This window comes from Charadrius vociferus, unplaced genomic scaffold (assembly GCF_000708025.1).
Source record: "Charadrius vociferus isolate BGI_N301 unplaced genomic scaffold, ASM70802v2 scaffold163, whole genome shotgun sequence".
NCBI classification, from domain to species: Eukaryota; Metazoa; Chordata; class Aves; order Charadriiformes; family Charadriidae; genus Charadrius; species Charadrius vociferus.
In genome coordinates, this window is record NW_009648332.1 from 17,859,063 (window position 1) to 17,873,427 (window position 14,365).

General features: G+C 37.3%; 1 protein-coding gene across 1 annotated transcript in view; it reads left to right on the forward strand.

Annotated features, from left to right (window-relative positions):
- Window positions 1-13,902, forward strand: part of LOC104286339 (uncharacterized oxidoreductase ZK1290.5-like) — a 30,759-nt gene extending 16,857 nt beyond the window's left edge. The window contains exons 5-8 of the mRNA XM_009884915.1: window positions 5,596-5,687; window positions 10,933-11,115; window positions 11,634-11,693; window positions 13,807-13,902. Coding sequence (XP_009883217.1) covers window positions 5,596-5,687; window positions 10,933-11,115; window positions 11,634-11,693; window positions 13,807-13,902 — 431 coding nt within the window. The remainder of the gene's footprint in view (window positions 1-5,595; window positions 5,688-10,932; window positions 11,116-11,633; window positions 11,694-13,806) is intronic.
- The last annotated feature ends 463 nt before the right edge of the window (window positions 13,903-14,365 follow it).

The window sequence follows — 14,365 nt, forward strand, 5'->3', positions numbered from 1 at the left end:
AAGCGCCTAGAGGTCCCGGCGTGAACACAAGACTCCTTGAGAAGGCAGCAATGCTGAAACACATTTCAAAGGAAAGTCCTTGTCTAAAATAACTTTTTGGCTCAATAAATAATTTACATGATTTGGGGAAAAGGCATCATTTATCTGTTTTGTATGTGTTGAATTTAAGCCCTAGATTCTTAGCTATTGTAAATCGGTATTGCTTTATTGAGATCAGTCAGGTTGCTGTTATTCATACCAGTTGGGAATCATTATACCTTCTGATATGGATGTTGAAAGAGTATCCCAGTTAAGGAAACTGTGCCATCATAGTTACAGGGGGGTCAACTATTTAGAATCTAAAATGAAATCTGGTTTGTAATGTCAACTCAAAAAAACCCCAGAACAGTCAACATAACTAAGGTAGTGTTGCACTGAAGTAGTGAGAATGAGCAGCCAGGGTCAAAGAGACAGAATACGTTAAGCTAGTATTGCTGCATTACGCTATTTAGTTAGCCATTTAACAGTTGTGTAAGCTGAATGTTTATAATGAGCTTTTAGTCACAGAAGTTGTCAATTTGACTTCTGCTTGTGCCCCCTCTCCTGTTGTCCTCACAGTTTATCAGGATTCATAGGTGATCTGTAGCAGGAGTAGTGAGCAAGGAATTGTAGTAGCAGGAAAGTCATTTTAAGGCAGATCAGCACCTATACTGTGGTACTGCATAGGATAAAAAGAAAGCCTTTGGGGGAGGAAGCATGATTTTTGTGTTTTCATTTTTGTCCCAGTCTTCCTTTGTGACTTAGAGAGGACACTTAGCCTTTTGGTGTCTATGGTTTTTAGTCTCTGCAATGGGAGCAAGTGTTATTTCATAGATTTAGAACTTAATTCCTTATTGGTTCTGTCTAAGAGACATCTGCTTTGTTTATCAAGGCTTTGGCTTGCAATCTGAATGTGGGGCACACTCAGCCTGCAGCTTTGATTTAGTAAACTGTGCTGAAATCAAATCTTGTATGGTTTCTGTGAGCAATACCATTTACCCACACAGAAGTGCATATCAGAGAAAATGTGGACCTTTCCAACCTGTGTAACCTCCTTTAATAAAGATACAGTTACTGCAGTTGACCTCTTGTGAAAAGTGGATCCATTTGTGTTTTTATTCTGTGGCCTGAATAGAAGATATAACAGAATGGGCACTGTTCACTGGACGTGGGAATTCTCCCTTGCTGTGACTCATGTAGAGCAGCAGGGAGGGGGAGGAAAATGGGCTCCACAAACCCAGTATGCAGTTTTGTTATTTAAAAAACCTTTTTGATCTGAACTTCGTACATTTAATATTCCAGGGGGTATTTAGAAGTTTGATAAAAGTCCATAGTAGTGCAAGAGAGAGATAAGGCTCACTATTGTACTAGAACAATGTTGTGGTGCCAAGAGAGTATATTTATGCTTTTTTGTTGGAAGACTAACCATGCCCATCAAACTCTGTATAATTTGGTGTTATACTAAGTAAAGGAAAAAATACCCAATCATTCTCTAGGTTGCCATAAAAAAATCCTTTAAGCTTAATACGCAACTACATTGCAAACCAGTCCATTAGCATGATGTATTGCTTCACAGCAGCTGGGAGTAATAGAGTGTGGTGAAATTACCGATGTGGTGGAGGCCAAGATTTTTTTGTGTAGAATAGAAAAGATGATAAATTTTTTTCCCATTATAATCAACCATTATTTTGCCAATATGTTTTCTGATGTGTCTTGCAGAGTTTCACGATAGTTTTTCAAAGCTGGATGAAATTTTCTGTTCCACCATTGTGGTCAGTCAATTTTTAGCATGCCTAAAAGAAGCATTGTTGCCAAGTTTTCCTTCAAGCCTGTGAAGTCAGAGTCGCAAGGAGTAGGACAAAGCCTCAATAAGCTTTGGGAGCTAATGGGGAATTGCAAACTCTTTGTTTATTGCACCCGGCACTTTCTCAAAACCTTCTTCGTAGGGGCCAAACCACTCATTTCCTCAAGCAGATAGGGAGGATGCTTTCTCTCCCTGAGTCAAAGCTCTGTGACTTTGTAAATAAGTTAGTATAAATAGATTTTTTAAAAAAGAATGCTTTCTAGAGGGATTGCAGCTAGCACATTGCAAACTTTTATTTCAGAAGACCTGAACTTCAGGACTAATTAAACTGGTTAAGTTAAAAAAGAAGTGTAAACTTTAAAACCACCTGCTATCACAACAGCTAAGACACAAGCTGTGCCTGAATTGTCTGAGATGAGATTTTTAAGCACACTAAACACATATTAAATTGAAAATAACCACCCTTTTCAAGAGCATTGTGGTGGGTTTGAGATACCGTGGCACAAACTCTGGGGAACCTACCTCTGTTGGAGCTCTGTAAGAGAGGAAATAAAAGCAAATGTGCCACCCTCACCCCCCGAGTTGTTTCAAGGCAATGAGTCAGGAGCCTTTTATGCAAGTTTCTCGGTATTTTTTATTATTTTTTAGTTCTACTGCTGATGTGATCATTTAAGGGATCTTGTTTGACATACATAGTCACAAATATTGGTCCATTGGATAAGGCCTGGGAGCTAACCAGACCTTCATTTTCATGTCCATCATCTTCTAATTCTTCATTCTTAGGAAATAATCCAGCAGGTGTAAATGTGGAAATAATTCTGTGTAATCTCCTGCTTTAAGGCAGTCTTTCCCAGGTTTGGACAACCTGGGGCAACTGTGTTACTCTTCCATCAAGCAGATGGAAGCAAATGCTCTGGAGTAGAGTCCATTGATTGTTCATTGAAATTTAGATGCTCTATTTTTCAGGAAATTTCAGTGTTTTGAATTCATGCTTCCACCATGTATTAAAATAAGATTTTTTTAATACAGACAGGCTGTGCGTTTTTTTTCATATTTATTGTATTTTATATTGTAATGTAATTCAAAAGTCAAAACACTTTAACTATCATGTATGAGACTAACTAAACCCAAAGCAATGAAGTTGAAATGAAGAGTTCTAACTTTACCAAAACTAAATATGTGGATTTAATGAAAATTAAATGTTTTAATTGTATTCCCTTAAAAAAAAAAAGTGTTTAGGAAATGCTGATTCCACAAAAACATTGAAATTCTAATTGTTGTTTCTCTGTTGTCTGGGAAAATGTTTACTTTCCTGGCAATTTTGAATTTAGCTTTGTCTGCAACATCACTCTAAACACAGGTATGCCATAATATTGATTTTATTAGGAGCAACTCAGATGACTTTTAAGACAAAACATAACTGACCTGAAATTTCTTGATGGGAAATCTGACAAAAAGCTTGCCAGTGAATGCAATGGGACTATGGAACAGACTTCAAAGTCCCCTATGAGAACTATGCTAGAAGCAAAGCATCTTAAAAGTATACTGTAGGGGAAAAAATGAAAGCTTTCTGTGGAAGTGGACAAGTTTAATAAGCCCTTTCATCTTTCATGTCTATGATTGAGTTTTGTTTTATTTCAGCCTGAAATAAAAGCTTTATTCTTCAAGGGCAATAACAGCATGGTTTTTGTAACTCCTTAGCTATCAACAATAGAGCATAATATTTGGTTCACCATTGTATGAAAACTGCAAGTGTTTTTCTGACTTCTTTGACGTAATGATTTATTAGTGTTGACACTCCAGGGTTGTTTGTCAGTGTAACTCAAGAGCTAAGGTTTTGCTTCTTCTGGCAGATTAAATACAAATTATGCAAATCGCTATAGTGCGGGTTATAACCTAATAATGTTATACATCTTGAACAATGATAATTTCTGTAAGGGAAAGCTCTCTAACATTTTAGTTGCTGGTTTATTTTTTCACCTTTTTGTATTTTAAAAAACAAACCACATTAAAAAGTGATAGTATGTGTGCAGGTTTTGCTGCTGTGCATCTTACCTGCTTGTGCTGCTAAAATACGTGAAAGCAACATAGCAGTCAAATTGTCTATATTTATATGGTTAGTGGCTTTTCTAATGCAAAACTGATTTTTTTCAGGGCTTTAACAATCTGTTTATAATAAGTAGCAATAAACTGTAACTTCACTTACAGAATTTCATAAAGATTAGAAAAAAATTATTTCTTTGTTTTGTCCAGGTAAATCTAACCTGCAAATTCAAGATAATTTGTAATCTTATAGCTCGTATTTTTAGATGCCAGTTTATAGTCTACTTATGGGTTTGGTGGGTTTTTTTATACATAAAACATGCATTTTAGGAATAAGCACTTGGTTAGTACATTTTTCTCCAACATTTTTGTTTAGCTTTTGCTTCAAGTGAAATTTTCTTTTTAATGTGTTCACATCTCTCGGTTGAATTAATAAGTGCTTTTTCTGTGTCCATATTCCAGATTCAAATCAAGGCAGCTCCACTTAGTTCCCTGCTGACTTCAAGAAGGTGGCGATTTTAACTGTAGAATGAGGGCAATTTCAGTCCAGAAATCATTTATTTGACATCAAATGTCTGAAATTGCCCAATGGCTTTTTTTTTTCTGAAAAAAAAAAACCCCACAGTATAACTTTTGGCTTAATTCCTTTGGTTTTTGCTATAGATATTTGTATGCATGTATATAGATAAGAACATGCATATACATCATATTAGCCAGCACAAATACTGGATTAACAACAGTGATTGGACTTGCGCATTCACACACCTTGAGACAGACTTTCCATCTGCAGAGTTACAGATTGAAATGCAGATCAAGTCACTCAAGACAAAGTTCACATGCTGGAGAAATGAGTCTGATTCATAGTCCGCAGAACCCACAGCCCAAGGAGACCAATACTAGCCTGACCACAGTTGGCTTCCCTGTTTACTGTGTTTAGCACAGAATAAGGACCAAACTATCAAAGATGAGTCCGGGTTGAGGTGTGGTGGCAGGTCAGTATTGGGAGTTGTGCTGTATTGTATCTGAGGTTTGAAGGAAGACATCTGATTTCAGGACTGTCAGCACATAATATATACATGTGCATGCATGCTTAAGGCTTATTTAAAAAAATAACCTTCATGTCACCTACGTGCCATGTAACTTTATTTGCATGTCAACAGGAGCTGAGAAATCTAGCTACACTTTTAAGGTTCTTCATTCTTGTTAGATATTGATGACTTAATTAAAGTTTTTATACTGAGTTTTACGTAACATCTCATAATGATCTAGCAGAAATATAAGCAGTGTTACATAGTTCATTTGAGCTGCATGTCCTTGCGTTGTATTGCTCACACCTTATTAGTCTTCTGTAAATGTTCCACTTTTCTTTAGTTTTGGCAAGCTGCTCAGAACACCATTTCCTTCTTTTCATTCTGGTGGAGTCCAATTGTTCTTTGCTTATACTACATTAGCCTTTCCCAGAATTTAGCCTGGAGTTTTTATACACTGGGGAGTTTCCAGTGTGTTTAGATTATAAAATGATTTCCTAGTGTGACTGTGACGGAACCATGCTTTCAGATAATAGTGTCAAACTAGATTTCAGTGCTGTTTTTCTGTGTTTCTTTGCAGTATTTTGTTCTACAGAAATGATGCATACAATCATTTTGTCTCTTGAAAGTGGTATTTTTCAAGTCATCCTCCCAAATAGTTAGGATTGTCCCAAAACAACTTCTTGTTCTGTTTCTCATTAGGTTTATGTAGATCAATCGGTGTAAGCAACTTTCTTATCAGTCATCTTGAGCAACTAAAGGAAGACTGTGTGGTTACTCCACATGTTAATCAGGTGAGAGGATAAATATATTTAAAGTATCTGGGTTTGGGGTTTTGCTTTGTTTTTTTTGTTAATAATCTCCTATGCCTGAAAGACTACCCCCAAACTAGCCTTAGTCATACAATTTCTTCGTTTTCATTTCTATATACATATTGAAAACCATTCAGGAAGATAATCGGGGAGGGGAGTGGGGGGAAGTCCTTCCTTCTTTCTTTTCTCCAGTTTCTCCCAGGCTACTTGTTTGTGGTTGGTCTTAAGGCACAAACAAATGGTTCATGTGTCAGTTTTTGTTGATAAAACAGGTTAGAAATAAAATTCAAGGAGCACTGAACATTTAGCATCTCCAGAGTGAACAAGGTTTTGGAAAGCCTGTATTCAAATACTATCTATAGCTCCTCTAAGGAACACTGAAAGCCTCAGGTGATTACATGTCCATGCAAGGGTGCTGTTTCCCTTGCTCCCCCCTTATTTCATATTCATATTTCAAGATCACATTAAATTCAGTGAACTTCTCATTTAGGAAGGTGCTGTGAGAGCCTTAGCAAAATTTTTTAGCGTCCCCGGGTGGATAAAAATTGGCCACCTACATACCAGCAGGTTTCCACGACACTGGTTTTTCACTTGTTGTAGTTTTCTGCCTGCAGCTGTGCTGAAAGTTCATGGTCCTGTTCCTACCACCTCCTGCCAGTGAAAGTGTACTTATGCTAACACAGAGCTGGGAACTGGAATGGACAAAGTGCAGGCGCATGTTTTTCCCCTTTGTACAGGTGGTGAGGATTTCTGGCAGCTGTTTGTGGTTTAATGTCATAAACAGCCATAGAAAGGCTGCTCAGAATGTGACTATCAGAACCTAACACCTCTGATTTTTGCTGTCCACTAGACTAAAGGTTACTAACGGACAATTATGAGTAATGTTAAAATAACCTAAAACCATATAGAATCATAGAATTGTCTAGGTTGGAAGAGACCCTTGGGATCATTGAGTCCAACCATCTACCCTACTCTACAACATTTAAGTTCAGTTATGCAAAGTAAGCCATTGAAATATGTCTTAAGATGGGCAGGTTGCTGACTGTTTAAGAGTGTTTAATTGTGTCTCCTTTTCAGAAATATACATGTTCAAAGTCTTACTGGAGTTTGGCGTAAGTTGTTGCTGTCTGTTAAATGAGAATAACCTTTCAGTGTCCTACTAGATCACTGCAAGGAAAAAAAAAAAGTAATCTTGGATTTGTTTTGAAATTTCCTCTTACCCACAATGTCAAAATCTTACCAGTCTTGTTGTGTCAGTAGTGTTAACGGAGAAAAGTTGTTTCTTGATACTGTTTGATGGCATCTCTTTTGCTGTGGCTGAAAAAGGAAACAAAAAGTTGAGACCATAGTGATGCTGGGGTTGAGGGAGTGCCCTTGCTGTATTCAGATCGTAAGTTCTTTAAGGTGATGCACTGCATTGTTCCAAATTAAATACAAAAAAAACAACAATGAAATATCCATGCCACTGGAAACTGCTCCACTTTGAACAGTTTTGTTATAGGATTAATTTAACTTTTTAGAGTTACAGAAATCATATAAACCATAGTTAACGTTATCCTGGAAAGAGTATTTATTCTGCTTCTTGCTTCGTGTTGGAGAGTTGCTGAGTCTGATGGTGAGATTACCTAAGCATTATGAAATGACTAATAAATTCCTAAATTCAAATTGGGAATGGAAGTGCTATACTGAATTCTTATTTCAGTGTCCAGAACTTATAATACAAAAGATTTTTGCTAAATTTATGCATAAGAGTGTACTCTTTCAATGAACTTATCTCTAAATACAAAACGTTTGCAGACAATCATTGTATACAAAGTCTAAACATTTAACAAACAAGTAAAAAAAAAAATCAATTCCCTCTTAGCTGTATTAAATTTGCATAAAGAATTTAGGGTGTTCTTACAATTCCAATAGTTCTTATGATGTTAAAATTGAAAGTTATTTTTTCTGCCAAGAGGAGGAAGTAGGAAGGCAGGAGAAAGGAGGTTCTTTATTAGACTTCTATAGTCTTTGCAAACCAGGCGGTAAGCAATGCTGCTTTCTGTTTTCCAAACAAAGTTGTGAGTACTGCAAGAACTCTTCATGGTTCCTGGAAAAAAAATAGTATCATCATGGTTTTTGAAGAAGTAGGAAAGGCCTGGCTTTTCAAGAATATCGTATTGTTAAGGTATTTAGTAGTAAGTAAGCACCTTTTAAAATTACTATCTACTATGAAAAATACTGTTAAACACTGTGTAAAATGATGATAAATATTTTAATTTTAGCATCATGTAGAATGAAACCTACAACCTAGATGTTACAGGCTTGTATTCCAGAGTTTGTAATTGACTTGGCAGTGGTAAGTTTGGGTTTATGCTCAGGGAAGTCTTTGAAGCTTCTTTGAAGGCTCTTATGCCTGTCAGTCATTAGGGGAAAAAAATTACATTTTATAAGAATTTAATGAATATGTATGTTTCATTTAATAAAGCGATACTGAAACCAAATATAAACTGTTCCTCTGTGAAGTCCATGTTCATCAACATTTTTTCTACTTTTATAGAAGTGCAAATTACTGTGTAATGACCTCAGAGAGATTTATTAATGTTAATATTGCTATTAATATTGAACTCTAATATGTAAAGTTGTACAAGGTAGAAATGTATTTTAGTATTTTGAGGCATTAGGAAACAACCCGTTTGTACATAAACTCACCTGAACTGTTCCTATATAGAAAAAAACATTCCAAGGCTTTATTTCAATTTTGTAAAGAGAAATGATTGTAAGACTGTGCATTCCCATTGAGGAACTGACTGAAGTCCAAATGCAGGGAAACTTTACCAGGTGAAAAGAACCCACAGCCGGGTGGAATGAGGAAGGCTTTTGCATACCATCGTCCGAGGTATGACTTTCTAGGTCCGTGTGTCAGGATTGTTATTAGGCTTAACTTCTCCCCATTGCGCTGTGGCTGTTGTAATAAACTGTGCTTACTTAGAGTTCCCCTGTGACTGACCAAGTAGCAGCTGTGAAGAGTTCTGTAAAGTGAACTGCAAAATGTTCAGTTAAACAAATGCCAGATTTTACACGCAAATCACTCAGGGCAAAGGGCCAGAAAAGATCAAGATCTTCCTCTACCACCGCATGACGGACAGCCCTCGCCTGAGAAAAGCTTGGTGACTAAAATAGCGAGGGTGGGGCAAGCCAGGAAGGAGGTATTATTATTTTGAGGGGAAGCACATGCTGGCCACTCACCCTATGCCTCTTCTTGCTCAGGATGCTAGTCCCTTGCATTCAGATGCTGCTAGAACCTTCCAGAAAGTTTTCACAAGAAAAATAATTGCAAAAGTGCTTGTTTTGTTTTATGCATTTGATTATTTTAGCAATATATTTAAGAAGAAAAATACTTGCTGCTACCAACACACAACTGCACATGCCAAGATTCAATTCACAAAATTTGGGATTCTCTTGATTCAGTGAAAGGCACGAAGTATAATTTTCCTGGGTGGGAAGTTGTTGCTGTGTATTCTGCTTGGGAAGCAGGCAGGTGACATCTCAGCATGCGGTTTTTGCTCTAAGTATTTCTGGTGTAACCTGGAACTGTGCTGCCTAGAAATCTTATTAGATGAGCAGGTAGACTCTGCTTGCAGTTATATTAGCAATAAATGCTGAATAAGTTACCTGGTGCCATAGGGGTGCTGCAGATTTTTCAGCATTTGATCCTAAATGCATCATTCTGTATTTAATATTTTCTAGTCTATGTTATTTGTTACACTTAGTGTAAAGAGTGTCTACTAAAATTGCTTATTACTGTTGCAATAATTCAGTAATTCACCCTGCTTGCTCTTTCTTTTTTTTTTCCCCCTCATATTTTTGTGTAAAAACAATAAGAATATTTTCTAGTCTCAGGTGCAAACAAGTGAATAACTGTATGACCTAAACGTTGGCCTTACACATATAAACATGAAATACAAAGGCTACTCAAAGGTCAAGAAACATCAAAGGCTGAAGACATGGATGCGTCTGCTGCTTGAACCTTGTTCCCGAGTCTACCTAGTAATTTGGATCATAGCAGCTTTAGGCTGACTCAGCCCAGCCTTCGAGGGGCACCGTTTTTTTTCTCAGCGCATGTTGAATGACTGCCAGCCTATTGTTCCCAGCTATTGTTGTCTGAAAAGACAACATGTTCTAAAGATGAGAAACAGGAAACGTTCATTTGTCCTCTTCATGGCAGAAGAAATTTTCCAGATTCCATGTGTTGAGGTAATTGTTCAGAAGAGTATTTTTCTTCAAAATGCGCAAGAGTTAGATCACTGGAACAATGGTGACGGCCAGTCACAAAAATACATCACATGATTATGTATTTCATGAAAGAAAACACTATCCATTTTCATCTGAATGCAGAGGCAGGCATGCTTCTTACGATGTAAAAACGGTGAAATACTTATTTAAATAGAATGGTAAGGAATATTACAGGGGTGCTCTTTTGGCTTTTGTTACGTGCCAGAATACGTGGCTCTTCCAAGATCCTTACTTTCCCATAACTTGTTTCCTCTTGCTTCCAACAAATATGTCTTTATAGCTTGTTACTTTTCCTCTTTCTTGGCAATTTGTGATCTTCCTTCCTACAAAGGGTCTCCTTCACACTTCATTCCACAGCATGACTGCTTCCCTGCGTAAGCCGCTGGTGACTGCACACAGCACACAGGATTTTCCATGTACAGACCATGCCAACAGGCTTTGCTTCCGAGGTCAGGCCCTCATCCTAAGCAAATTGTTCTGGTTGGTCTCTTGCAAACCCAGACCCTGCCCAGCGCCCTCCCCTTGCCTGTGCGACTCAAAGACCATTAGTAAAGAAACAGGAAAGGAAATAGAGAAGGTAGTCTCAAATTGCCAGTAAAAATGACCTGATGCTGACTTCCGCTATGCATTTGCATATGTTTATCAAACACGGCACAGAACAAGAGTGCAAGTCCAGCTGCAGTTAGGGCAGACAACTGCTCCATGCACCTTGCTTCTGGGGAGAGCATAAAATACATAGTAAACTACTGTGCCAATTAATGGCAAAATGCTTGTGGCTTAATATCCTTCACATGTCTTCTAAAGCTGATAATTTACATTTGTCTCACAAAAGCAGTGATTTCACTCCTGTTGTATTTTTAAAACGAGAAAAAATACTTTCATTTGTCAGTGATGTATTCTACTAAATGTACTCTCAAGGCTTTTACTAAAAGTTTATTTCTATTTATCTAAGGTTGAATACCACCCTTTCCAAAGACCTCAGGAGCTGGTGGATTATTGTAGGAGCAGAGATATTGTTTTTGAAGGCTACTGTCCTTTAGCCAAAGGTGAAGCACTCACTCATCCTAGTATCATTCAGCTGGCAAAGAAATATGGCAGAACTCCAGCACAGATTTGCATACGCTGGAGTATACAGGTAATGAAGGCTGGGAATAAAAACGTGTCTCCTCTCTCAGGAAAAATATGCAAATAGTTCATGTTTTGTGCATCAAACCAGAATTTATACAGAAGGTATTTTGGCCTTCAATATGTTGATATTGCATGAACTATGCTGTAATGCAAATTTGGAATGTAGTACACAAACCATGGTGGTACTTTAAATAGGAAAAAACCCTAATTGTAGAGGATAAAAAGAATCACCGATAAAAGAGATGTTTTCAAACTAAATGTTACAAGCAGTATGGAGTATCGTTCCATTTCTGTCACTCAACACAAAGTACTAAGCAGTGAAATAGTGTATTAAGTTGACATGAACCACATAATCTGTGTTCGAATTTAATGCAATGTAGATAACTGCAATTAAAAATAACATCTAGAAATGTCTGTGTCCTCTGAAAAATGAGATTAAAACCTCAGTCTTGAAATGTTTTGAAGAGAGATTATTTTCTTTGAAACTATGTAAATATTAATGATGACAAGCATTATGTTTTTCAGAATGGGATTGTCACTATTCCAAAGTCCACAAAAGCAGAAAGGATACAGGAAAACTGCAAGGTAAGATTTGGTTATGCACTCAAGTCTGACTAACATCCAAATTACTGTTTTTAATACTTTGGTTTGCCTGCCCATTTTCCTATAACAATTTTGTATTGGGGCAACTCAGTTAAAATTGGCAAATTATAGTACCATAAAATTACTGCAATGTAGTAGAAAACAATAATTCACAAATGTTAGCAATCAACTGGAGAGTTAATGACTGTGTATAAAAAAAGATAGCCATAGAAAGACCTTTCATAGTTCATTTTATTATTAATATTTTTATTTATTACTTGGCTGATTGTAGAACATCCTAATCTGTTTATGGTTAGGTCCTTTTTGTGATAGGCACATAGGTCACATGGAAGAAGTTTGTATACGATGCATAACACTGTATGAAAGCTGTAAAACTCTTTTGGGGATATCCCAGATAGAGACCTAAGGAAATCACAGTCCTGCAAGAGCTGACTCTTCCCCTACCACCTTCCTTCTACTCGACTTGCAGAGAAGGTCCCAGCATGAAAGAGGTGGAAAAAGATAAGTGGGGAACAAATGAGGATTGGCAGCATGATTCCCCCCGCCCTTTTTTTTTTCCTTTTCGTACCAAATATTTTTAATTCATTACTTAATTTTTCTCTCCATTTCTCTAATCTGAAAGTGTGATTTCTTTGGGGGAGAGGAAGGGAAACTACAACAATCTTATTGTTACTTCCAAAAATATTGTGGGGGTGTGAACTGTTTGGCAAATCAGGAAGAAACTTTGCAAGAAGATAGGAAACCTGTCTGCTAGTTAAATCTCTCTGTGTGGTTTCATATAGCTTCTGCCTTGACTATTTATTCTGACATGCACACTGCCTTCTGTGGTATAAGCACAGCTGTTTGTGGTACTGTATTGTGAAACAGATCAGAGAATTATTTTATTTCCCCAATGGTATTTTAAATCCAGATTAATTCTTTATTTTACAGAGTTTACTCTATGGCTCCACCGATTCATTTCGCACAACTGAGGGTATACATTGCAGCAAAACTTAAAACACAGGGTGGAGAGGAGGAGGGGAGAAGTGGCATGGTTATCGGATATTGTTTGACATCTCCCTTTTTTTTTTCTTTCCCCCATGCCAGTGTGTTGGCCTGAGTCTCTACCACCTCTAGTCAAGCTGGTGAAAACATGGACCTCATTAAGACCTCAGTATATAATAGAATACATAGTATTTCTAGTTCTGTGACTGGTGCCTGGTTTAGGCTTAAAAAACTTGAGCATTGAAATTTGACTACAAGGGTCATTCCAGCAGATGGGGATTGCTGGATAATGCAGGATGGGAGGAGCTCGTTTGGCAGCAGTCCAGGCTCCACAGGATCTTTTTATTGAGTATGGAGGAGCACTGACAAAGACAACAGACCAACTTAAAGCAACCTTAGTTCTGAAGTGATGATGTCTGAATAAGACACCTGCTAAGAAAACACTGACACCGTCATTCACGTGGCAGGTCTCACCACAGGAGAAGTCAGTGGCTGTAAGAACCTATGCATGAAGACAGGTGGTTGCTTTCAAGTTTGAGTTAGTGCTGAGGCACTATAGCACTGTATTTGTTTGCCTATTAGCTGATCCATGAATGTTTTGTCTAAGTGCACACAGAAAACTTAGATGTAGCCTTTGGTTTGCTAGCTTTGTGAATGTCCTGATACCTTCTAATAATTCTCTTTGGCTAAAGTTCTGAGGAAAACAGCTGTAACACTCTAAACTGAACGCTGGGATATAAGTGAAACACGGAGCTCAGGTTTCCAGAGGAATTAGTCATGTTACTCATATACCTCTGGCAGTGATCATACAGAGTGCTGTCAAAACCAGCTTTGATACCATTGTCTTGGACCCTTGCCTCAGGCCAGAGTGCTACAAAACCATCTTAACACAGTCCACAAATGAAAATGAGTCACAAAAGGAGCAAAGAACCCAGTGGAGCCTGTGAGCTTAATGGAATATTTGTCTATGACAAAATATAAGATGAATTTCTAGAAGGAAAAAAATAAAAAATTTCTGCCTCACATTTAAGTGAACCTTGGTCAGTTTAAATAACAGAAACACTCCTGATTCTCCCCGTTCATGATGTTAACTGTATATGCATTCCCATAGGTGTTTGATTTTACAATAGCAGAAGATGATGTTGAAATTCTGAATGGAATGCATGATGGGAGACATGTTTCCTGGGACCCAAGCCTTATTGTGTGAATGAAGGTTTGAGCTTTTTCCTTTGTCAGTGATCAGTGAGTCATACCGTGTAATTTAAATTCAGGGAAGGTTACAATAAGAATACAGTTGTAAGATTAATGTCTGCTATTAATGATAACTGATTTGAAATCCTTAACATTGATAACAGACTAAATATATTTTTGAGGGTAGCACTTCTGTACAGAGATCTTACATTTCCATCTCAAATCCTGATCCATAGTTCATTGAAGCCCGTGCAAGCCTCCTATCTATGCCATTGACCCTGCAGCGGGCCATTTAATCAAGGAGTATAAGGAGATATCCCTTCTTTAAAAATGTAAGAAGAAATGTTGACTACTAATGTACAATAAAGGTGTTAAGTATGACATAATTTTTCAAGTACTTTGTTAGAGGGATACAATGTATGAAGAAGAAAAAGCTGGGTGAAAAAGGTATGGTAATACCATTATTATTACAGTATTTA